General features: G+C 44.9%; 2 protein-coding genes across 2 annotated transcripts in view; both read left to right on the top strand.

The window, feature by feature from the left end:
• The window catches only part of LOC123250360 (receptor tyrosine-protein kinase erbB-3-like), a 46,260-nt gene that overhangs the window by 14,925 nt on the left and 5,496 nt on the right, over positions 1-25,839 (top strand). Inside the window, 2 exon segments of the mRNA XM_044679400.1 lie at positions 25,085-25,239; positions 25,613-25,666. Coding sequence (XP_044535335.1) covers positions 25,085-25,239; positions 25,613-25,666 — 209 coding nt within the window.
• Positions 20,330-24,098, top strand: LOC123250361 (receptor tyrosine-protein kinase erbB-3-like). The gene is made up of 5 exons (XM_044679403.1): positions 20,330-21,132; positions 21,688-21,874; positions 22,938-23,063; positions 23,658-23,723; positions 23,989-24,098. The coding sequence occupies exons 1-5, from the start codon at positions 21,076-21,078 to the stop codon at positions 24,006-24,008; spliced, it is 456 nt and encodes a 151-aa protein (XP_044535338.1). The 5' UTR covers positions 20,330-21,075; the 3' UTR covers positions 24,009-24,098.

Below are 25,839 nucleotides of genomic sequence, written 5' to 3'. Positions count from 1 at the left end.
CCAGAAGGCTGGGGAGTGTGCAATGGGCTTATGAGGTACAGAACCTGAAAATGACACTCTCTCTTTGGGCCCACCTCCAGGGAACCCCGAGAGTTTGCTCATGAGGATGAGTGCTTCTCCTGCCATCCTGAGTGCCAGCCTGTGGAGGGCAATGTCACCTGTTATGGCTCGGTATAGTATAAGCCCCAGAGTTCCCTGGAGAGGGAGGAGGCTACTGAAGGAGCTGGAGAGTCTAATCCTGGCACCAAGTCAGCCACTCTCCAAGCATTTACTAAGTGCCAGATAAGATGCTAAGACTAAGAATATCAACACGAAAGTGAGACAGTCACTGCCCTCCAGCAGATTAAACAGTGTTGGTATTGGTGGTAGAAGTGGTCACTGCCTGGGTCCTGGGTGGGAAACCCTCTGGATGAGCTCAAAGGAATCTCAGGCTTTTTTTCCCTTCTTTAAAACTCTTTCCTTCCATCTTAAAGTCAATACTAAATATTAATTCCAAGGCAGAAAAGAGGCAAGGGCTAGTCAATTGAGGTTAAGTAACTTGCCCAGGGTCCCACAGTTAGAAAGTATCTTAAAGCAGATTTGAACCCAGCACTTCCCATCTCCAGATCTGGTTCTCTATTCACTGAACCACCGGGCTGCCCTGTTTTAATCCCTCTTGACCTTTCTTTCCAACTCTACTAGGGCTCAGATGCTTGTGCTCAATGTGCCCACTTCAGAGATGAACTACACAGTGTGAGCAGCTGCCCCCATGGCCTCCTGGGTGCCAAAGGACCCATCTATAAGTACCCAGATGCTCATCAAGAATGTCTACCTTGCCATGAGAACTGCACTCAAGGGTCAGTCACCAATTTGAAGAAAAAAAGATCAGGATTTACAGGCTAGGGAAAGAGGGGTCATAGGACAGAGGGCATTAAGTGAGGAGGGAAAAGGCTTAGATTAAGACAGAGGACCCAAACCCAACAATAAGCTGAGTGATTTAAGAGGGCTGGAATGGGGAGTTCTGTCCCACCACAATGCTCTTCTTAGGAGCTGAGGTAAAAATATAGATAAGAAAAAGAAAATCGGGACTGAGAGAGAAAAGAAAGGTTCAAAGAGTCAAGTATTATTAATAGGCTCTGATGAAATATGGACTCCAGTATGGGAGGACTATATTTATGGGACAAATTTAGTGGGGAAAAGAGCTCATAGAATAGAATGCCAGGCGTCTAAGTCCCTCGCTAAGGTGGTCTTCTTCTAATCCAGGTGTAAGGGACCAGAGCCCCATGATTGTTTGGGACAACCAGAGGTCATCAGCAGGTAGGATGGGGTGAGGGTAAAAGTTTTATCCCTCAAGTCTCTTCTTAGTGCCTTCCATCAAATCCCTTTGTATATACCGGGACCCTACTTTACTTTGAAGACCAAGACTCTTTTTTATTTATATTTTGTCCTTTCTAACTTTTTCTTGCCTTCTTTTCTTTCATTATTAAATTTCTTTTCCTCAGCAATGCTTGAAAGTCCTCTATTTCATCAAAGATCTATTATTTCCCAGGAGCATTATATTCAGGCTTGAAGGGTAGAATATTTTCCATTTTAAGCCTTTACCTGTTGCCTTTGTCATCTTGTGTGGTTCTCTAGTACTTGCACTCTAGTACTTGCACTTTGTCTGTTTTGTTTTTTTCTTTGACCCAGAAATTCTACATTTTGGCTATGCTTCTGGGAATGTTGATTTTAAGATTTCTTTCTGAAGGTGAACAGTGGATTCTTCCTATTTTTACTTTGCCCTCTGGTTCTAATAAATGTGATTAATATTCATTCACAACTTCTTGAAATATGGCATTCAGGGGGTTTTTTAGTCATGTTTTTTCAGTTAATCTTTTTTTTAAACCCTCACCTTCTGTCTTGAAATCAATACTGTATATTGGTTCCTAGGCAGAAGAATGAAGTCAAGTGGCTTGCCCAGGGTTGCACAGTCAGGAAGTGCCGGAGGCCAGATTTGAACCTAGGACCTCCCATCTCTGGACCTGGCTCTCTATCCACTGAGCAACCCAGCTACCTCCATCCTTTCAGTATTCTTAAACTGTTACTCCTCCACATTTTTTTCCAGGTCAGTTGTTTTTAATGATACATGGCCTATATTTTCTATTTTTCAATCTTTTGATCAGTTTGAAAAACATGAGAAGTGGCCTGTTGCTAGGTCCCATCTAATAGAAGTATTTGATCACTAAATGATCAACTTTAAACCAAATTCCCATACACCCAGTAGTGGTTTAGTCAGCTTCTCTTAGGCAAAGAATGCAAAGCCCTCCCTATTATAATCAGGTTAGTAAACTTTATCTAATACAATATTCAAGATTGGCCAAGTTACCTAATCACAATGCCCTTGTAATCTGATCAATAAGAGGGAGGTGGAATAAAGTCCAGGCCACCCACTGATTGACTCCCCCCTGTAAGGCCTCCCTCAGGTGTAATTCCTGTGAATCTGTCCATCACCAACAATCAGATTGCTGCCACGTCACTAAAGGGATGAGCAGCTAGCCCAAGGCTTGCTTGCCTATCAGTAGTAAACTGCCTGACCCTACCTAAGATCTCTTCGAAAGTGGGTAGCAGCAGTGGGGAACTGTAGGATCATCCCCCTCTTGATTTGGAAAGATTACCCATAGAAAACAGGGCAGAGCTCTTGGGGACATGCTGGGGAGATCTCGTAAATCTTGGGAGTTAGTTCCCCAGAGTGCACAAGAGCTCAGACAGCTGGGTCAGTGCAAAATCAAAATGAATTCGAAGGAAAGGAAATGTTCCTTCCCGTGCCCCTCAACAGCAAGAAAGATTTGTCCTCACCCTTTAACTCATAATGACTGAAACTCATTTTGAAGTGGGAGCGACAAGAAGGCAACTGGGTTATTCTAGTCAAAGAGTTAAATAGCATAAGGCAGAGGTCTATGAAAAGAAGATGGAGAACAGATGGATGGATGGATGGATGGATGGATGGATGGATGGGGCCTCTGGGCAGTTGGGCGCAGGGTGGGGAGCAGCACCATTCCTTAATAACACAGGAGTTCATGGCTTGGCAGAGGACTGTCATTAGATCTCTCATCCTTTCAAACCCGGGAGGGAAGCGATCAGTCCATCAGAGGATTTTTACCAGAAGTTGCCAAAAGTGAATGCCTTCCTGGGACTTGACTCGCTTCAAAGACTTGACCTTCAATATGAGGCTAGAGGTCAGCTCTAGGGTCTCCTCCCCTGTTAAAATCCAAGGGCCTGGATGAAGGATTCTCTCTGTGATGTGATTGATTGAAAATACATTCTTTTCAATGCCTCTCAGACTGCTGGACCAGGACCCCCAGTTGGCTTTTACTTGGCATGGAAGGCAATACACCAGTCTCAAGGGTTTTTGAACAGCCCTGCAATTTGTCCCCACTAGGTAAGGTGGCCAGTGTCTAAGGCTCCCCTGCTCCCATGGCATTACAATCTTCCATTCCATAGTTCACATTGTTTTGGTCACTCAAATGGAAAAAGAAAAGCAGTGTGTAAAGATTACAGGCCTACTAATCCTGAAAAGGGCAGCCAGGAGGTACAGAGGATAGAATGCTGGACCTGGAGTCAGGAAGGCCTGAGTTCAAATCTGGCCTCTGACACTAGTCACATTACTGTGTGACCCTGAACAAGTCACTGTTTACCTGAGTTTTGTCATTTGTAAAATGAGCTGGAGAAGGAAATGACAAACCATTCCAGTATCTTTGCCAAGAAAACCTCAAATGGGATCATGACGTGTTGGACTCAACTGAAAAGACTGAAGGCCAATGCAACCTGCTCCAATGCCTCAGTGGTCTCCTAAGAATATGCTGAAACTATGCATGGTAAGCCACTGACCCTTAGCTGCCTGGCTGCCTGAGAGAGGAATTCACCTGACCCAAACACAAGCCCAGTTAGTGCTAGAGCAGTACCCAACATGTCAACAGAAGAAATGTGTTTTTGTACCCATGGAAGGGAGCATCCCTGGGGCACTTGGCCAGCACAATCTTGGCAGTTACTCTTCATTGACCTTTTGCAGCCACTACAATATACTCCTACAGCGACTGGCACTCAGGTTGGATATGGAATAGCCATTGTAATGGCATATCCCCCTGCCAAGGCCCCTGCCCAAGCCCTCGAGATTCACAGCTCTCAGAAGTTTGGTTAACCAGATTACAATTCTACTCATTATGAGACCTTATTTTGCTTTTCCTTTACCCAGCAATGGCCCTGAGATCAAGGCCCATACAGTATCTTCCTGCTTTGTATTGCCCTCAGGCAGCTGGGATAATAGAACCATGGAAGGAGCCATTAAAAGCCCAGCTCGTAGTTGCCATTTCCAATGACCCATGGAATGGATGAGTAGATCAACTTCCATGGGCAACCTTCACCATAGCCCCAGAGAGGGCTTTTCCCCTGGCCCAACTGCCAAACACACCTTTTTCAGGGAATGGAGACAAGGAACTGCAACTGCCTTTGACAGCAACTGATATACCAAACCAGGAGTCCATAGCTTGGCCTCAACCCTCCCCAACTCATGTTTCTATATGACCCTTGTGCTAGCCATGGGTTTTAGAGTTTTAAATATAAGAAAAATGTATTTTTAAAGGCACAAACTTGAGCCTTACAAAAATAGGCAGCAGGTGCCATAGTTTGCTGACCCCTGTGCTAGACTCACCACTGATCCTCTGTTCCCCCAGCCCCCAAACTGAGCCCAAGGGCAGAATGGTTCTTTTCTCAGCTGGTTAGGAAGATGTGGACACCAGCTTCCTAGAACACCATTCTCCTTCCTCCTCCCATCCCCAACAGCTCCTGTTTTTACTTCTCAGAGAGGGAAGGAGACAATTTTAAGTTCTGAATCCCCCTTTATTTTTCTCAGGTCCACCCAGGTCCCTAGCAAAGTCATAGGATGGTTCTAGTTGATTCCTCCTCCTCCGGTCTGGAGCTCCCACAATTAGAATCAGGTGGGAAGGTTTGGTTTGGCTCCACAGGGCATCCACAGACATCATAGCAGAAACAGAAATATGACTTTAATTGCAAAAGGGAAGATGGATTATCATTTAATGGGGGATGAACACTCAAGACCAAGAAAAGGTGGGAAGGAAATGGGGTAAGACTCTAATGTATCCACTATACTCCTAGGTGACTCTGAGACCCTGTGGTGATAGATCTTGCTAATAATATAGCCTCAGTCATGATGGCCACAGTCTCCTGGCTCCCCTGTCACCATAACATCTACCAATTTGTTACCATCAATTCTTCTGCTCCTGCTTTCAGCTCTACCATCACAAAGTCAACAGTCTACAGAAATACAGCAAGGCTATTGCTAAGGCATCCGGCTGAGAGTGCTAAGCCAACCCTAGTTACCCAAATGATCAACTTTTAGTATCTATGACAATAATGTGACTGTAAAAGACATGATCCAAGGAATTCCCTAAAATCTGAATAGGAAAGCGAGGAGGATGAATTGTGAAGATCAGTCCCTTGGGAGGCCCTAGCTGACAGAAGCTTTGTCCAGCTTTGTACCGGGAAGGTTCTCTATACCTACTACTGCTTTAGTCAGCCCCATTCAGGCAAAGAATGCAAAGCTCTCCTGATTAAAAATGGTTTGTAACTCCATCTAATCCAGGTATTCCAGGGTCGCCAATTCACCTAATGGTAAATAAGGGGTATTCAACTCATCCAAAAGTTCACTTGATCACTGTGAATCTGTGCAAAACAACAATCAAATAAAAGGGCAGAGACCAGACCTCTGGACTCTCAATTGTGATACACAGCCATACCATGCACCCACCTTATTCTTGCCCATAAGACTAAAGAGTTGTGGAGCTACACATTTGTGTGTGCTTATGACAATCCTCTGAGTACTTGGTTTCCTTCTCCAAACCTCACTCATACTTTGCTCACAATTTGTTATTATCTCTATTGGATTTATTCAGAGATCAGCCTCTTGGGCAAGGTTCTCTTCTAGGTGCCTGATTCTCCTTCCAATTTTTTCCTTCTGTTGAAGACATAACTCTACGCCAACCTATATCTGATTTTAGGTTCAATGGTGGGATGAAATAAAGCATTTATCAACTTGTAAGTTATTTTATATATATATATATAAGCAAATTTACTTTGCCCTTAAAAGAGCAAACATGAAATAGGGATAGAATTGTACTTCTCTAGATACATCCTCTCTTGGCTCCTTCTGGAAACTCACCAGGTCAGTAGATCATCAAGATTTTGGCATCTTGAGGGATCTTAGGCACCTTTTAAGTCTGAGAGGCCCTGATTCCATGTGGCTACAACTTTTTTATCCCTCTGGTTGATCAAGGAGGATGCAGCTAGATGTCACAGTGGATAGAGTGCCCCACCTCGAGTCAAGAAGACTCCTCTTCCTAAGTTCAAATCTGACCTTAGATAATTACTAGCTATGTGATCCTGGGCAAGCTACTTAACTGTTTGCCTCAGTTTTCTCATCTTTAAAATGAACTGGAGAAGGAATCAGCAAACTACTCCAAGGGTCTTTGCCAAGAAAACCTCAAATGGGGTCATTTGACTGAACAACTGAATAACAAGATGACCAGAGAGCTGCATCAGAGGAGATGAAGGCATTTAGGTTCTGGGAGCGGATTTGTCTTCTCTTAGGAAAAATCTCTCTATGATGTAGATGAAAGGAAAGAAGTTGTGTCAGGGCAACACTAATCGTATCACATACCACCCCTTGATGGCAAGGTCCTAAGAATCTTCTAATAAAAATGGGAACTCAAATAAAAATGGGAACCACTAAGTCATATATCAAGATCCCTGAAGGATGCATATTGACTTAGTATTTTTAAGGAATAGCACCTATGTTTTATTTTTTAAATTTGTTCAGTAAATATTTCCCAATCATATGTTAATCTGATTTGAGCCACAATCAAAAGTATTGTAGTCGGGGGCAGCTGGGTAGCTCAGTGGATTGAGAGCCAGGCCTAGAGACGGGAGGTCCTGGGTTCAAATCTGGCCTCAGACATTTCCCAGCTGTGTGACCCTGGGCAAGTCACTTGACCACCCCCCCATTGCCCACCCTTACCACTCTTCCACCTATGAGTCAATACACAGAAGTTAAGGGTTTAAAATTTAAAAAAAAAAAAAAAGTATTTTAGTCTTTAGCTATGTTGGCAATGTGGGATTTATGACAAAGAATGCTCTTCGCCTCCAGAGAAAGAACTTCTGGAGTCAGAAATTTGGATTTATATTTGGGGGGGTTGGATTTATAAGATTATTCACTTATAAGATTATTCAAAAATAAATAATATAGAAATATGTTTTGCATGATAATACATGTATACTCAAATCAAATCACCTGCCTACATGAGGATGGGGAAGGGAAGGGAGGGAGATAAGTTTGATCATATGACTTAGGGAAACCTGTGTAGAAATTTGTTATTACATGTAATTGGTAAAAAAAAAAAATTAAAAATAGTTGGGTGCCAAAAAAAAAAGCTTAACTTCAGTGATGCATAAAGGCAATTCATATTTTCAGTTACATTGTTCTACTAAGTGTTTTCTTGTTATTCAAAAGTATTGTAGGGGGCAGCTGGGTAGCTCAGTGGATTGAGAGCCAGGCCTAGAGATGGGAGGTCCTAGGTTCAAAACTGGCCTCAGACACTTCCCAGCTGTGTGACCCTGGGCAAGTCACTTGACCCCCAATGCCTAGCTCTTACCACTCTTCTGCCTTGGAGCCAATACACAGTATTGTCTCCAAGACAGAAGGTAAGGGTTTAATTAAAAAAAATATATGTTGTAGTCTGCATGCAGCCCCCAAGTCTCATGTTCTTCTAGAGGACCTTCCACCATTTAAATTCTTATAAGGCTTTGATTAAACAGTTCCGCTGTAATATGTAGTTCTAAGGGAGAAGAAAGAAAAAGGTGGCAAAAGGAGGAAAACTACCAACAAGGCAAAGGTCAGGCATCTCGAGCCTTTCTTTCCCCCTTTGGAAAGATCAATTTTCAAGTGGCCCAATCTGGTCCATGTAGTAGATGATCTTTGAAGTTGATGGTGTGGGTCCTAATGCAAAGTGGTAACAACCGGAACAGCATCAAAGAACATCAGAAATATAGCACAGTCACAGATTTCTTCTCCTTTTGTGATGTAGTAACTAAGAGCAGGAGAACAACTCTTAGAACATTAGGGCCACTTCTGGAACAATCAACAATTCTTCACCATGCATCAGACACCTCTTCCATGCAACTTTTCCTGATATCTAATTTGATACAAAGGTTCTCCCTATGTGGTACCCACTCAGCATTCCCTGGCTCACCTGCCAAAACCTTCCTGTTCCTCAGGAGTCACATCAGAAAGATGTCACACAATCTCTGCCTCCCTAGAGGCTTTTGAAGGGTCTGTCTCCTTTTTTTTCATCTAGTTATTTACTAGATTTACACCTCAGAATTACCAAGGCTTCAACTAAGGGATCCCTTTTCTTACACCACAGTTATATAGCAACCTTCCCAATGCAATCAGAAACTCACAATTCTACCCTTTAGTCACCAGTGCTCCAAGGCTTATTTTTGTCTCCTGTCTCCTATATTAGCAGGAACCAGAACCTCAAGGTCATAAACCATTGGATGACTTCCTGTCTGGGCCCCATCAAGAGAAATCACTCCATTTTCATGGCTCTAGTCCCTAGGCTTTCCGTGTATGATCCCTGAAAGTTGAGAGTGCTGTCTCTGTCTCTTGCTGCTGAGTGTTCTAGCCTAGTTTACCTTCAATCTGATAATGCAGTTTCTGGAAGTCCATCAAGAATATTAGGCAACACTACCCTTAGCCCTTACTTTACCCTCCTGGGAAGCCTTTTCTAGCATCCACTGAACAAATCCTTTCTGAATGGCATTCTCTTCCCCATCTTCCAGAGAGGACAATCAGAAGGACTTTGTGACCTAGAACTACAAAGTTTTCCCAACATCTGATCGAGTCACTCTCTTCTGAATTTCCAAGGCTCTTCCCCAAACTCAACCACAATATTATTACAAAGTCATCATAATTTGTCCCAATCTACTCTAACATTATCACACACAACAACACCATGTTGGCATGGAATGAGGCACTCATAAGTCAATGAACATTTGGCAAAGTATACTTTGCCCTGACACAGCAAGAATGTGCAACAAGGCTATAATGTCACCGAGCTTCTCTGGACTCAGCCTTCCTTGTTTCCTCTCAAGTCCATTTGGAAACTCCTATGGTCAGTAAGTCATCATGGTTTGGTGACTCCTTGGTGACTCCACACCTCCTTCTTAAACCAAAGTCCAATTTTTTTTTTTTTGAAAGTCCCTTTTAATTCTTTTTTTTTTTTTTTAAACCCTTGTACTTCGGTGTATTGTCTCATAGATGGAAGATTGGTAAGGGTGGGCAATGGGGGTCAAGTGACTTGCCCAAGGTCACACAGCTGGGAAGTGGCTGAGGCCGGGTTTGAACCTAGGACCTCCTGTCTCTAGGCCTGACTCTCACTCCACTGAGCTACCCAGCTGCCCCCCAAAGTCCAATTTTTAACATCTTTCATATTCCTCTCCTTTGTCCCAGTTCCCTGAACAACTGCCAAAGTCTCCTAAAAGGTCCTCCTACTTCAAGTCTTTCCTCTATCCAAAAAAAAAAATCCTCCATATAGCTGACAAAACGATTGAGTTCTAAATTTTCTACCTCCTTTAGCCCCTCCCCAACCCACTGAAAAAGCAAGCAATAAAATATTCATTATACAGGTGAAGTCATGCAAAACATATTGCCGTATTAACCATGCTACAAAAAAGGGCAAGAAAAATAAAATGAAAAAAGTATGCTTCAATTTGTACTTGAGTTCATCAGTTCCCAGTTGTATGACCCTAGACAAGTCACCTAACCCCAATTACCTACCCTTTACTGCTCTTCTGTCTTAGAGCTGATACTAAGACAGAAGGTAAAGATTTTTTTTTTTAAGAGTTCATCAATTCTCTCTCTATCTCTGGAAGTAGATAACATTTTTCAGCTTGAGTCCTTTAGAATTGTCTTTGATCATTGTTTTCAACAAAGTAGCTATCTTTCAGCTGATCATCATTGTAATATTGTTGTTACTATGTACAATGTTTTCCTGATTCTGTTCAATTCACATTGCATGAGTTCATATAAGTCTTTCCAGGTTTTTCCAAAACCATCCTGCTTGTCACAATAGTATTCTATCACAATTATATGCCACAACTTGTTTAGCCATTCCCCAATTGATGGGCATCCCCTCAGTTTCTAATTCTTTGCCACCTCAAAAAGAACCGCTATAATTATTTTTGTTCATATAGGTCCCTTTCAGATACAGACTTACTATTGATATTCCTGGGTCAAAGGGAATGCAGTTTTATAGCCCAAATAGTTCCAAATTGTTCTCCAGAATTGTTGGACTAGTTCACAACTCCACCAACAGTGCCTTAGCATTTCCCACATTCCCTCCAGCATTTATCATTTTCCTTTCCTGTCATGTCAACTAATCTGATAGGCGTAAGGGGTACCTCAGAGTTGTTTCAATTTGGAGCATTTTATGTGAATATTGATTACTTTGCTTTCTTTTTCTGAAAACTACCTGTTATTATCCTTTGACTACTTATCAATTGGGGGATTATTCTTATTTTCACAAATATGGCAAAGTTCCCTATATAATTGAGAAATGAATCCTTTACCAGAGAAAATTGCTATAATTTTTTTTTTCAGTTTCTGATTTTCTTTTTATTTTGACTAAATTAGTTTTGTTTGTGCAAAACCTTTTTAATTTTGGGTAATAAAAATTATCCATTTTACTTCCTGTGATCCTGTCTCTTATTTGGTCATATACTTTTCCATTATTCATAGATCTGACAAGTATATTTTTCCCTGCTCTCCTAATTTATTAATACCACTCTTTGTGCCTAAATAAATTATTTTGATATACAGTATGAGATTTTGATCTATGCCTAGCTAGCTTCAGCCAAACTCTTTTCTAGTTTTCCCAACAATTTTTGTCAGATTGTGAGTTCTTACTCCAAAAGCTTGGTTTATCGAATACTAGATTACACTGATCATTTGTTACTATGTATTGTGTACCTAATCTATTCCACTCATTCACCACTCTTAGCCAGACTTAGCCAGAACCAGACTGTTTTGATGATTACTACTCTGTAATATAGTTCGAAATCTGGTCCTGCTAAGTCATCTTCCTTCACATTTTTTTATTGATTTTCATAATATTCTTGACCTTTTTGTTTTTCCAGATGACCTTTGTTATTATATTTTTTCTAGCTCTATAAAATAACTCTTTGATCATTTGATTGGTATGGCACTGAGTAAATAAATCATTTTAGGTAGTATTGTCATTTTTATTATTGTTGTAGTTGAGTCACATCTAACTTTGTGACCCCATGAACCATAGCTATTATGGGGTTTTCTTGGCAAGGATACTGGAGTAGTTTGCCACTTCCTTCTCCAATGATTCCAGTGGATCCTTTTGTCAGGCAGAGGTTAAATGACTTGCCCAGGGTCACATAGCTAAGAAATGTCCGAGGCTGGAATTAAACTCAGGCTGACTCCAGGCCCAACATTCTATCCACTGAGCCACCTTGCTGCCTCCTTTTGGGATGTACAGGGCATATAGGGAAAACTAGAACCTCTGGTTCAAGGGCTTGCTGTGCCATTTTCAGGGCTACTTTCTTCCTTTGGTGTCTACCATGAACAGCAACCCTAGTAAAACAATCTCAGCAGACAGCCTAAACCAGGTTAAAACTAACTGACAGGCCTCAAATCCCTCAGTGAGTCAGGGGAAATCTACTCTAGATATGAAAGTCTTTCCCTCATGGAATGAGTGTTGAGAATAAATTGTTCCAAGAGTTATGAAGGCAGCTGAAGCAAGTAGTCTGGAGCACTTAGAGCTTGCTTAGACATTATAGAAGCCATGGTCTTCCACTTCATCCCCAGTTGTCTTACTTTTGTCTTGCCACTGGACTTTGATAACTCTGGAAGAGAGTAAGGCTGATGATTTTGTGCAACTCAGCCTCACTTAAATCCAAATTCTGTAGTGTTGTGGCCCATGTGGCAACATCATTTTTCTCAAGGTATTTCATTCCTAGTAATCCCTTTATGCAGGAATCAAAAAATATCACCCATTGATGAAATTCTTGGTTGCCTTCAAGAACAAAGGACAACAATCAATAAAAATGATTTTTTAAAAATTGGGTTGGCTCAGCCTACACATGAGCAATTAATATTTTTTCCAACAGTTTAGATGTGTCTTTTATTCGTGTGAAAAGTGTTTTGTAATTGTGTTCATATAGTTTCTATATATGTCTTAGCAAGTAGACTCCCAAGTATTTTTTTAATACTATATACAGTTATTTTAAATAGAATTTCTCTTTTTTATTTTTTTCTTGCTGGGTTTTGTTGGAAATATATAGAAATGCTGATGATTTGTGTGGTTTATTTTACATACTGCAACTTTGCTGAAGTTAATTGTTTCAACTAGTTTTTTAGTTGACTTTCCAGTTTTCAAAATAAACCATCATATCATCTGCAAAGAGTGATGGTTTGGTTTCTTCATTGCCACTGCTTACTTCTTTGATTTCTCGTTCTTTTCATATTCCCATAACTAGTATGTCTAGTACAAAATTGAATAAAATGGTGATAATAAATATTCTTTCTTTATTCCTGATTTTATTGGAAAGGCTGCTAGTTTATCCCCATTACTAATAATGCCTGGTCTTAGTTTTAAATATCATATACTTATATATACTTATCATTTTAAGAAAACCTTGATCTATTCCTAAGCTTTATAGTGTTTTTTAGTGAGAATGGATTATGTATTTTGTCAAGAGCTTTTTATGCATCTATTGAAATAATCCTATGATTTTCATTGTTTTATTATTAATTTGGTTGATTATGCTTATAGTTTTCCTAATATTGAACCTGATCTGCATTCATGGTATAAATACAACCTGATCACAGTATATGATCTCTGTGATATATTTTTGGAATCTCCTTGCTAATATTTATTTTAAATTTTTGCATCAATATGCATTTAGGAAATTCTCCTATAGTTTTCTTTATTTTTGGCTATCTCTGGTTTAGGTTTCAAGACTATATTGATGTAATAAAAGGAATTTGGTAGGACTCATATACTTATTTTTTCAAATATTTATGTAGTTTTGGTATTAATTGTTCTTTAAATGTTTGGAAGAATTCAATTGTAAATTCATCTGGTCCTGGGTTGTTGTTTTTTTTGAGAATTTGAGAACTTGAGAATTCACTTATGGCTTGTTTAATTTCTGTTTCTAATATAGGATTATTTAAATATTCTATTTTCTCTTCTCTTAAGTAGCCCTGAACCCCATTCATATGCATAATTATGATTGCTAACTATACATTTCTGTCCACTCTATACTCTCATAATAGTCCTCTTTTTCACTCTTTTTCCTCCTCCAGAGTCTGTTTTGTATCTGACCACTGCCTCCCTTTGTCTACTTTCCTTCTTAACTCCCTTTTTCTGTTTACCCCTTTTCATCTTACTTCCTTTTGAGTAAGATGAATTTCTATATATAATGCTCCTCTAACCAGCTCAGATGAGAATTGCACTTTCCCCCTTTCCCCCTCCATTCTAAAAGTTAGAACTGAGTTCCCCACTCTACTCTTGGGCTCAGTCACACAGCTATGTTTCTGGAACTTATTCTTTGCTCCTTACATAGGTGAGAGCTGTGAGGGCTCCTCTCTACTCTAGAACTCTTGCCTAGAAATAGATAATGGACAGGAGAAACTAGAAGATGAAACCCATCCCTGTTCACAGTGCTAGTAGAGGGATCCCTTTTCCATTAGGTGTTCAGTCCTTTTATACTACCCTAGGACTCCGAGCTGTTCCACTCACCCATCCCAATGTCTATAGAACTATGTTCCTGAGCTGCTATGGGCTTAGAAAATGACTCACAGTGACATTTTCTTGGCTTTCCCAATCAGAATTTAGTTTGGTATGCTTTCTAGGTCATTGTGGAGGAGGCTGTGGAGGAGCCAAGGCAAAAAACGCTACTTCTAACTCTGTCATCTTGATACCACATCCATTAAGTCTTTTTTTTCACCTTATATAAGAATTTTCATTTAGATTCAATTTAATTTTTCTTCTGTCCCAAATTCTCTCCCTCCTTCCACTTACCCATTGAGAAAAAAAAGAAATGTAATACACATTATATAGGAAGTTCCATTGTAAATTATATATGAAGTCATGTAAAACATGTTTCTATATTCACCATGTTTCTCCCCACCCCTATCCCCAAAAGGAAGGAAAACAAAGGGGAAAAGAATGCTTCAATTTGCACTCTGAAACCATCAGTTCTCTATTTGAAGGTGGATAGCTTTTTACATCCTGAGTCCTGAACACATGGATTGATACAGACATGGTTGGGGATGTGACACTAAATGACCAAACAAATGCAAATATAAATAATATGTAAATAAGTCTTGATTGATCACACATGTTAAAACCAGTGGAAATGCAAGTTGGATATGGGGGCGGGCAAAGGCTGGTGAAGGGGAAAGTAAAAACAAGAATCATGTAACCATGGAAAATTTTTCTAAAAAAAAAATTAAAACTTAAAAAAAAATAAAATAAATCTAATGAACATGATGTTAACCTGCTCCTCTATAGAGTTGTGTCCCTCTGTGGGCAGAAAGTGGGGCTGGATGCCAGAGGGGCAAAAATATATGGGAAGAAATTACTACAGGGAATAATAAATATATTGTAATAAATACTACAGGGAGAAAAATATATTGGGGAGAAATTACTACAGGGAGATTAGTCAAGCCAGTGTAGGTCACATGGAAACACTGGGTGTTTTAATAAAATAAATGTAATAAAAATAAATAAATAAATAAAATGTTGCTTCAGCTGCTGCAGCCTTTCTAATTGAATTTGTGTCCAAGCTCTGTTTTGCTTTGAGACTTTGTAGATGTGTTAATGTCATTCTCTTCTTCTGGATTTGCATCTATAGCATGTTTGTTTGTTCTTTCTCCCAGATGACCTCCTGACTTTAGACTTGATGTTAGGGCTGGGCTCTGCTCACTTCTGGAGGGAATGTCTGGGCTGCTCCTGTTGCTGCTTCCTTAGGGTATTGAGCACTGCCTTATTCCAGGAGCTCAAGGACATCTTAGGATGGGGAACTGCAAATGTTCAGTGTTCCCAAAGTGATCTGATGCAGGACACAGTCTGATCCCTTTTCCCTGGTCTGAGCTGTGCAAATTCCTAACCTGGATTTGGATTTGTTGCTAACAGACAACTGCTAAACAGTCTCAATCAGTCAGCTGGAAAGCTCTGCTGAGAAAACTGCAAGCTTCTCTTATGTCTATGATTATTCCTGAGTCTGGCAGCTTCAGATTGTTAGAAGCTGGAACTGAAACTCCAATCTGCTCCTGATGTCTAAACCACACTACCTGTTACTTGCTTCTGAACCTAGCAGCCACCCAATGCTTATTCCATTCATCCATCTAAAACTGTTTTTGTTATTCCCTATATACAATAGTCTACCACCCACCTCCATCCTTTGGGCTGTTCTAGCTTAATTCTTTCCCCTCCTGACCCTTCAAAGCTAAAGTGGACAACTAGGTGGCACAGCAGATAGCTAGAGCCCTGGGCTTAGAGTGAGGGAGTCACGTTCAAATCTGGCCTCCCTGGTCGTGTGACCCTGGGCAAGTCAATGAACCTGTTTGCCTTAGTTTCCTCACCCATAAAATGGAGATAATCCCCATAAGATTTAGAATTAAGTGAGATACTCACTGTAAAGCACACACTATGCACCACATAGTTATTATTAGTTAACATTTTATTATTATTACTATTATTTATTAGCTGCTTTCCTCAAGAGCCCTTTCCTGATTTCTCCCACCACTAGCATCACTACAGAGTTGTATTTACTTCTCTGTGAACCTCGTGGAGGGCAGGGACCCTATCACGTCTGTCCTCCTTCCTATCTCTAGTATTTAGCACAGTGTTTAACACAGTAGGGGCTTTAACATGTTCCTTGATGGACTGAAGTTTGGACTTCCATCGGCAAGCAACGGGGAGACACTAAAGATTAATAAGTAATAGGAGTGACATCGTTTACCAGGAAGGACTGCCAGAGGAGGAGCGGATTCGGGAAGTCCTGTTCAAAGCCTCTTTCAATAGTAGAGACGAGTTGGAACGAAGTCCTGCACTGGGACTATGGCAGTGGTGATAGAAAGTATGGACCAACCAGTGTGTACCTGATCTGAGGCCCCCTCCCCCCTGTTCCCTCCCCCCAAGAACGACGGCACAGAAACTGTGAGACGGTTGGACAAATTCATAAGGGGGTAGGGGAGAGACAGCTGTCCCTTCGATCGGCCGTGGGGGGTAGCAAAGGCGGGGTAGGGGAGGTGCGGGCTGCAACAGGTGCACTGAGACTTAGCCCCACCCTAGCTCGACTGGGTCTGCCTCTCCCTTCCTCCGAGTGGGAATGGAAAGGCGGGGCCTGGGGGTCTGTTCCCAGACTAAAGCCCCCTCCCCTCCTCGAATTCCCCCAGGAGGCTGGGCAGGCGCCGGGTTTGGAGAGGGGGAAGCATCCCGAGACCGTGCGATTTCACGGGGCCTTGGAGAGGCTCTGGCTCTTGCCGGCGGGAAGGCTCGGTAGTGGGGTCTCAATTCCCCAGGGAGGCGGGGGTGGAGGGGGAGGCAGGGGCTCCCCCTGCCCCCAGCCAAAGAGGGATAAAAAAACACCAAAGTGGACCAACCGGCCAGGGAAGTAAGAGGGTGGGGGAGGGTACATTTACATAGTGGGAGGAGCCAGCCGGTAGAGAGCCCTTCCTTCAACTACTGGAGTGGGTGTGGGGGCAGTCTTTGGAATTTTCTGCCCCCCTCTCCTACGAGAAAACGAGGGTGAGCCCTACTGTTGCTCTGATTGGCCGGAGCAAGGGGGTTCCCACAGTCTGGCCAATGAGCTCGAGGCCCGCGTAAGGGGGGTGGGCGGTGCGGGACGACTGAGACTCAGGCGAAATCGAACTTCAACCCTGCGAAAGTCAGAGGAGCTGCCAGCGCTAGCGAGTCCGGGAGCGGCCGTGACTCACCCCACTCCCCACACACGTACGCACCCCCTTCCTTCTCCCCTCCCTCCCCCCTGGTCCTGGCTCCAGCTCGAGATCCTGGAACACTTGGTGTTGGCTACCTGGCCAGCCTGCTGCCGCCGCCGCCACCACCTCCTCCCCTCCGAGCTCAGGTGGCTTGCTCAGTCCTGATGTCTTAGCCCCGGAGCCCCGGCCTGGGCCCGGGCCCCCGGCAAGCAGCAGCCATGAGGGGGCTCCTCGCGCTGCAGGCATTGGTCTGGTTTCTCCACCTGGCCAGCAGTTCGGAGGTGGGCAACTCACAGGCAGGTAAGTGGGGACTGCGAGACCAGGGAAGAGCTGGGCGCTGCTGGAAGCTACGAGCGCAGGGTGGTACCGGGCTTCGCTGTGCTCTGGGAGCTAAGGACTTGCGAGTCTGGGACTAGGAGGGGTCAGTGCCTGCAGCCCCAGCCCTGGCCCCTTGGACGCACTAGAAGTTTGGACCGGCTGGACGCCCCCCAGCCCCTCCACCCCCGCCTGCCTAATGAGTATCCTAGACGACAAAAGACTGCTACCTCTGTTCCCCTCTCGGATTTCGAGGCACTGCAAGGAAACTAGGCATTCTGGGGGGCCCAGTTTGGAGAGGATGAGCTGAGGCAGGTTATTTTGTTTTCTTTCCCCGAGAGGCCAGTCCAAATTTGGAGTCTCATTTCTTTCCCTGGCCGTCTCCTGGTTCCCCAGGTTTCAGGCTCCGCCAGTTTCGGTGTTTTGCCGGCTCTGGGAGGGGCTAGGATAGGATTGGGGGGGAGGAAAAGGGGGGCAGTTGTTCTGTGTTGAAAAATAGGTCTGGGCCCCTCCCCTTCCCTGCTTGTTTGCGTGAGTGCTAGTGGGGGTGGGGGCAGGCTGGGCAGAGATTAGCCAGAGGGCCAAGTCCAGGTGATAAAGTGATAAAGAACTTCAAAAAGCCACTCCTGGCGGCTCTCTCCAGCCGACCTCCGACGTAGAGACGTTGGCCAATTCGACCTCTTAGTTCGATTTAATAGCACTAGAGGGACGAAGCAAAAGGAGCCTCAGACCCGTCGTCTCCTCTAAGGGCGAGAACTTCGGGAGGCGGACCAGGAAGGACTGCCCCCAGCCCTTTTTTGGGGAATCTCGGATAACTGTGGGATGGTGGGATTGGAGGGGATCAAAGAATCCGAGAGTCGCCTGTCATCTCCCCCAGTTTGGGGATTGGTGCATTTCATAGCGTCGCCTAGGATTGGGATGGGAGACGTGGGTGTGGGGTAAACACCTGTGTTTCCCCCACAGTTGCTGGGTCTAAATTTAGCCTCTGGGACCTTGACTTGTGAACACTCCCAGCTGGAAGAATGGAGGAGGGGTCTGGTCTAAGGGGTAGTAGTTACAGAAGAGGGGGTAACAGACAGTTTCTACCTCCCGTTCAGACTATTGAGAATTTGAGAAGTTATCAGCCAGGAAACCAGGAGTTCTGGCCCCTGGTCCTTTCCCTGGGGGAGGAGTGAAGACAGCGGGTGGGGGGTGGCACTGGCCAGGCCTTCCTTTATCTGGCTTTTCAGCCGATGGGCATCCGGCCTTGTCTGGGTCACACTATGGTCCCTTTGTCCTAGCCCTGGTCAGGGGTAGGGGGATGTTGGAGTGGAGGTTCACATTGAAGCGCCAGGGGGGGGGGGGAGTAGGCGAGAACAGTCCCTTCTTGACCCCACAATACTGTCTTCCTAAGAGGGCCTGTGATTGACTTCTCCCCAGAGTCCTGGATAATTTGGGGAGATGGATGATTCCATCCCACCACAAGCACCTCCTTACTCCCTAGAAATGACTCCAGTACTAACTTTAGACTCCAGGTCCTCCCTTCCCCTCCAATCGCTCTCCCCCAATCTATTGCCCTTTGCTCCACTATTTTGTGTTTTACTTATTCTCTCTCTCCAAGCATTTGGTAATCCATAAGCATGTATATTGATGTGTTTCTCTTTGGGAGGAGTTCAATGGAGGGGAGGGGAGATAGAAATTAGGGGTAGAAACATTTAATATGGTGGTCAAAGGCAATGTAAAAGGATGGATATAAATGCATTCCTGGAATAACTGGGTAGGAGCAAGGTGGGGGGGAGGACCCAATATATTCTCCCTTTTTTCCCCCTTTAAATCTGGGTCAGCAATTTTATTCATTTGGGAGAAGGAAATTCTCTCCCCACTGATACAGCTCAGAAACTGTTCTGCCTTTTATAATCTTAAAGGTGACTTATATGTATCTGAGGCTAGACTTGAACCTAGGTCTTTCTCACTCCAAGGCCAGCTCTAGCCACTAACTCACACTTTGCTCAGACACATTATATCGTCACAAACATCTCTGCACATAGACCCACAAGTCTTTGCTTCATGGGCATGGTGACAGCTCTTAGGAGGGGGGTCCTGTTAGCAAGGGAGGGGGGAGGAGCTCTCTCTTGGGCAGAAGGAATGCAGTTCTCACCCTTCCTCCTTGTCCCCTCCAAACTGGCATTCTGGATTCTTGGGTTCAGTGCTGATCTCCATCCCATCTTCCCTCTCCCTTCATAGTAGTGGAATCCTGACCAGGAGAGTGGGGTGGGGAGCTGCCCAGGGATAAGGCCTAGTATGGGGCTGGCAAGAGGGGCTTCTGTGGCCCCATTCCCCACATGCCTTTATGACTGCTTCCTGATGAGCTGGCAGTGCCCCCAAGGAAGAGCAGTTGCCAACAGTTGGTATCTCTATTCCTGCTCCTGACTCCCAACACAGACTTTTATCCCAGTGGAAAAGGGAGGGAGGGGGGCAGAGAGACTTTGAATTGGTCACTGTCCTGCCCCCAAATTCCATTCCATTCCTTGTACATATCATAATTTGTTCTGCCATTTCTCCTATCTGTGGGTACCTAATGGAAAGACACAAATGCTCTAATATCTCCTCATGTGCTCCCAATCCAGCTCATCCTCCTGGTTTTAGTCTTAAGAATGACCAGTGATGGAAAGTTTTTGGATTAAGCCTTTTTGGCCCCTAAACAGTGATATGGGGGGGGGGGTCCTGCTGCTTATCCCAATATATTTGCCCTTAGTAAAAACCATGAAAGGATTCTGAACAGGGGTAGAAGACGAGGACTGAAGGCAGGAAATGGAGTCCATCAGTGATGGAGTCCCAGCTGGATAAAGGATAGCCAAGGGGGTAGAGAGAGGTGGAGCTAGCGTTTGGGGGTGGGGGGCACTAGGGGTGGAGCCTATTCTCCAGGCTAAAAAAGACAAAGCTGCTATAGACTATTCTCTTTTCCCTCCAGTGAGGTCACTGTCTGAGCCTAGGGCTTGAAGGGGGAGCAGGAGGAGGCTGGGGAAGGGGTGGGGGCTGCCCCCTTCTCTTGGACAGAATCAACTCATTGTGGGATGGGCTATGGCCCTGGGTACTGCCCCCACTCCATTTCCCCCACCCTTCCTCACCCACATTGGACACAATGGGGGCTGTGTCTGGCCCCAAAGGGACCTTTATTTCAAGGACCCTGGGGCATAAGGGGGGGGGGTGATAAAGAGTTGGGTGCCCCTAGAAGGAGGAGCAGAAATGTAATTCTCCTTTCCTTCCTCACCCTCCCCACATGGAAAAACTAGCTACCTGGAAAAAAAAAAAAAGAATCTGAAATAACAGAGGGTTTGGCCTGGTTAACCCCTTACTCCTTATACCTCACGGGTAAGATCTCCCAATGTCTATTGCCCCCTCCTCCAATAATTTTGAATGTATGAAAGTCCAATATCCATCTGCCTTCTCCTGCCCTGTATTTTCTGCCCCTGCCATTCCTCCAAAGGACCAGGGCAAACAAGACAAGGTTCATCTAGGCCACATCTGACTCTCACCAGAACCCTTACTCTAGACAAAGTAAAAAGTGCTGCATGAGGCTCCCCAAATCCTGAGCCCTTCTCCTTCTCCTCCTAACAGTATGCTCAGGGACCCTCAATGGACTGAGTGTGACCGGTGATGCTGAAAACCAGTACCAGACACTGTACAAGCTGTATGATCGATGTGAGGTGGTGATGGGAAACCTGGAAATTGTGCTTACAGGACATAGCCCTGACCTCTCCTTCCTGCAGGTCAGGGAACCCTCATTGCCTCACTCCTACTTTCTACTGAGCCATAGCCCTGACCTCTTTTGTATTCAAATATTAGCCTCCATCTTCTTCTGGCCCCCCCTTTTAAATCTTCTATCTGAAGAAAACCCCTTTCTCCCTTGGGCCTGTCTTCTCCCAGCCTGTTCTCACTCCTGCCCTGGTAAAGAAATGTATAGATGAGGATAAACATTGGAAGGGAGGAGAGGAACAGGAGACCTTGGTAGATTTTCAGATTGAGAATTGAGGTTTCCAAGAAAGCAGAATTAGGGGAAGGGGTCCCTATAGGTCAAGAAGCTCAAGAGCAAAAGGCATTGGAGACCAGGATCATGTCTCCTTTAGTTCTTAGCATCCTGACTTCCAGAGGTAGACAGTCTAAAAACAATCTCTTTCTCTTGAATGGAGAATCTGGAACACTTGTAATATCCTCTCCTTTTTCTACCTCCAGTCTCTTTTGCTTGGGTAATTAGAGCAAAGGAGGACTCTGTTTGGGTATCATATAGTCACACTTTTCACTGATTCTCCTGTGTTCCAACACAGTGGATCCGGGAGGTAACAGGATATGTTCTAATTGCGATGAATGAGTTCTCTACTCTGCCACTCCCCAACCTTCGTGTGGTACGGGGGACCCAAGTCTATGATGGGAAGTTTGCCATCTTTGTCATGCTCAACTACAACACCAACTCCAGCCATGCCCTACGCCAGCTCCGCCTCAATCAGCTCACAGGTTAGTTGTTGTTCAGTCCTATCTGACTCCACATGACCTCATGAGGTTTTCTTGGCAAAGGTACTTTGCCCTTTCCTTCTCCATTGGGTCCTCATTTAATGGATGAGGAACTCAGACAAATATGGGAAAAGTGACTTGCCCTGGGTCACACAGATAGTGTCAGAGGCTTGATCTGAACTCAGATCTTCCTGACTTCAGGATTGGTGCTCCATTCACTGCACAACCCAGCTGCCAAAGTTAACTATTCCACAGACCACCTCCAAGCATTGCCCCGACTCCTCTGATCAAGCCACTGGCCTTCCTAGATGACTATTGGTCCTTCACTGACAGCTGCCCATTTATCTCTTCATCCCTCTTCCCATCCCTGCATACTTTTTTCTACACTAACAAGTCAAATAACCATCTATTAAGCACCAAACTAATATCACAAAGATCCATAGGGAGGAACAAAGGTCCCATCCATTCACAGGGGGTGAAGGAAGTCATAGCTGAGCTCTGGACTTGAGCCTTGACTTCTTCCTATTCCTCTGCATTTGGGGTTATTGTACTATGTTTACCTTGATTTTCCTCTCACTCCATTGTCACCCTCACCCGCCCCCCCAAGCCAATCCTGATTTCTTCTACTTATCCCCCTGGAGAAAAGCATGCTGGTTAACTATGACTTGACTCACTTCTTCCCTGCTCTCAGCCTCTCCCTCCTACTTCCTTGCCCCAGTCAGTTGAAAAATAAATAGGCAGGGCAGCCTGGAGGTGGAGGAGTGGGGAAAGCCAGCTGAGTCAGCTGAATCCTCCTTCCTCTCCCTTGCTCCATTCCTCTTCTACTGGCAAACCAGATCTAGGACAACTGTCTGGGGAACCAAGAGATGCTTCAGCCTCATCCCCTATCCCCTATCCCCAAACAGAGCCCTCTCCTTTGCAAGTTGGGCCTTTTCCACCCAAACCCATTTCCTTGCCCCCTGAGCCCTTTCAAATACCATCTCAAAGCCAGGAGAAGCTGGTATGGGGAAGAGCAATCACTTTGGTCCTGGAGATTTCAACTGCACCTACCAACCTTTCCCTCCAGAGATCCTGGCTGGGGGTGTTTACATCGAAAGAAATGATAAACTTTGTCACATGGACACAATTGACTGGAGAGACATTGTGAGGGACCCACAGGCTGAGATTGTGGTCAAGGATAATGGCAAAAACTGTGAGTCACTCCACCACATTCCCATGAAGTCTCCCCTCCAGAGAGGGGACTTCTCCTCCCTTCATCCTCAGGACCCTAACCCTAGATCCATGGCCTTAATTAAACATGTTCAGCCCTCATGATAGTCCTCAGGCCCCAGCATGGTCTAATGTGTTTTACAAGAAGATGGGTAAATTCCCAGGATGCAGTACTTCTTAGTGGCCCAGCACTGCTCTTCCTTCCCCCTCTGGAAAGTACCAGAAATTATCCTGCATGTTCCCTGGCAGTTCTTCTCAGCCAGGTGCCATATCTACAGGACATTCATGTGGGCCCTTGAAGACTCTTAAATCAGCCCTACACACATCAAATGAGCATGCCCACCTCCTCCAGCAAGCTCCTTCCTGCTGGGGAGTCCTCTACCATCCTCTCTCATCTCCTCCTCTGCTGGCATCACCTCCTCCACACTGAGCCCTCACACCAAGTTGACTAAGTCCTTGAAGGAGGTGTTAAGGGCATCAAGTTGGAACTAGCTCCATCCCTCTGGAAGCTACAGCTGCCCAAGACATGAACAGGAATACTGATGGTTTCCTTGTTTCTGCCTCTTTCCCCAACCAGGCCCCCCTTGTCATGAGTCCTGTGGGGGGAAATGCTGGGGTCCTGGACCAGAAGACTGCCAGACACGTGCGTACCCTTCTTAATATGCCCAAGCCCTTAAACTTCCATTTCCCAAGTCTTCCCCTATGGCTTGAGCTAACTAGGGAGAAGGGTAGGCAACAGGTTAGGAGGGGTGGGAGGACAGTGGATTGGGGATGAGCCCAGGTGGGTGTCACATTCCTCTTTGGAACCAGTCTCAGGAATTTGGGGTCACTGGGCAAAGGGACAGTGGTCACGGCTCCCTGAGAATTCTCTGAGACCATCTTCCTTATGTCATCCTTCCCCTCTCCAGTAGGGGCTTCTCACTGCTGATCATGAAAAATGTGAATGTGACATCCTTGGGCCTGAGGTCCCTGAAAGAAGTCAGTGCTGGGCGTGTCTATATCAGTGCCAACCGGCAGCTCTGCTACCACCACTCCCTGAACTGGACCAGGCTGCTTCGGGGACCAAAGGAAGGGAGGCTGGACATCAAGCACAACCGTCCCAAAAAGGACTGTGGTAAGGGGAACCCTAGGGTGGGGGGTGGGGGGAATTGGCAGTGGGGATATGGAAGTCCCAAGGGCATGGGAGTAGGAGAAGGGAAGAAAAGCCTCTGAGCTGGGAAGAGTGGTTGTGATTTGGGAGGCAGACTAAGGAGGGATCTTCTGACCTTCTTCTCTTTCTCCAGTGGCAGAGGGCCAAGTGTGTGACCCGCTCTGCTCCTCCGGGGGTTGCTGGGGTCCTGGGCCTGGCCAGTGCTTGTCCTGTCGCAACTACAGTCGAGGGGGAGTCTGTGTCACCCAATGCAACTTCCTTCATGGGTACTGAGGAAGGCTAGAAGGGCTTCATGGGCACAAATGGGGAGGCAGGAGGGGTTCCCTGTCATCTATCGGATGCCTGGATGCCCCACAGTAACTCTGTGCCTTTTGATGGGGTGGGCGTTCCAGAAGGCTGGGGAGTGTGCAATGGGCTTATGAGGTACAGAACCTGAAAATGACACTCTCTCTTTGGGCCCACCTCCAGGGAACCCCGAGAGTTTGCTCATGAGGATGAGTGCTTCTCCTGCCATCCTGAGTGCCAGCCTGTGGAGGGCAATGTCACCTGTTATGGCTCGGTATAGTATAAGCCCCAGAGTTCCCTGGAGAGGGAGGAGGCTACTGAAGGAGCTGGAGAGTCTAATCCTGGCACCAAGTTAGCCACTCTCCAAGCATTTACTAAGTGCCAGATAAGATGCTAAGACTAAGAATATCAACACGAAAGTGAGACAGTCACTGCCCTCCAGCAGATTAAACAGTGTTGGTATTGGTGGTAGAAGTGGTCACTGCCTGGGTCCTGGGTGGGAAACCCTTTGGATGAGTTCAAAGCAATCTCAGATATCAGTTCTTCTTGACCTTTTCTTCCTCCACTAGGGCTCAGATGCTTGTGCTCAGTGTGTCCACTTCAGGGATGGGCCACACTGTGTGAATAGCTGCCCCCATGGCCTCCTGGGTGCCAAAGGACCCATATTCAAGTACTCTGATGCCCATGGAGAGTGTCTACCTTGCCATGAGAACTGCACTCAAGGGTCAGTAGCCAAGTAGAGGAAAAAGATGGGGGGGTTGGAGAAGGGGCAAGAGGGGTCATAGGTCTAAGCAATAAAATAGGTTAAGAAGACAGGATCCAAGCCCAAAAATAAGCTAAGTAATTTAAGAGGGCTGGGGTGGTGAGGTTCTGTCCCCTCAGAGAAATTGGTCCTTGGAATTAAGGTAAATATAGACAAGAAACAGAAAAATGGGGCCCAGAGGAAAAAGAAGGAATTATTAATGGGCTTAGATGTAGTATGGACTCCAGAGTGGGTAAACCATGGTAGGCTCTGGGACAAGTTTAGTGGGGAGGAGAGCTAATAAAATGGAATGTGGTCCAACTCCCTAGCTAAGGTGGTCTTATTCCTATTCCAGGTGTAAGGGACCAGAGCTCCATGACTGTTTTGGTCAACCACAGGGCTTCAGCAGGTAGGATGGAGCTCAATGATAATTTTGTAGGAGGGGAGGGGATGCAAGGAAAGGGAAGTCTCTGAGAACAGACTGCTATTTTTAGGCACACCCTTAAATTTAACTTTGCATAGGCTGCGTTATTCAGGAGTATGCTACCCTTTGGTGTATATAAGAGGCAAATGTCTAAAAGA

This window comes from Gracilinanus agilis, chromosome 5, assembly GCF_016433145.1.
Source record: "Gracilinanus agilis isolate LMUSP501 chromosome 5, AgileGrace, whole genome shotgun sequence".
Taxonomy (NCBI): domain Eukaryota; kingdom Metazoa; phylum Chordata; class Mammalia; order Didelphimorphia; family Didelphidae; genus Gracilinanus; species Gracilinanus agilis.
This window is presented reverse-complemented; position numbering and strand designations above follow the sequence as displayed.

What these genes read in the sequence shown, in the direction of transcription:
- LOC123250361 (XM_044679403.1), top strand. Translation starts at nt 21,076, where the DNA reads ATGGGAAACCTGGAAATTGTGCTTACAGGACATAGCCCTGACCTCTCC. An exon ending in CCGCCTCAATCAGCTCACAG is followed by an intron (nt 21,875 to 22,937) that starts GTTAGTTGTTGT and finishes CTTTCCCTCCAG; the next exon opens with AGATCCTGGCTGGGGGTGTT. An exon ending in ACCAGAAGACTGCCAGACAC is followed by an intron (nt 23,724 to 23,988) that starts GTGCGTACCCTT and finishes TCCCCTCTCCAG; the next exon opens with TAGGGGCTTCTCACTGCTGA.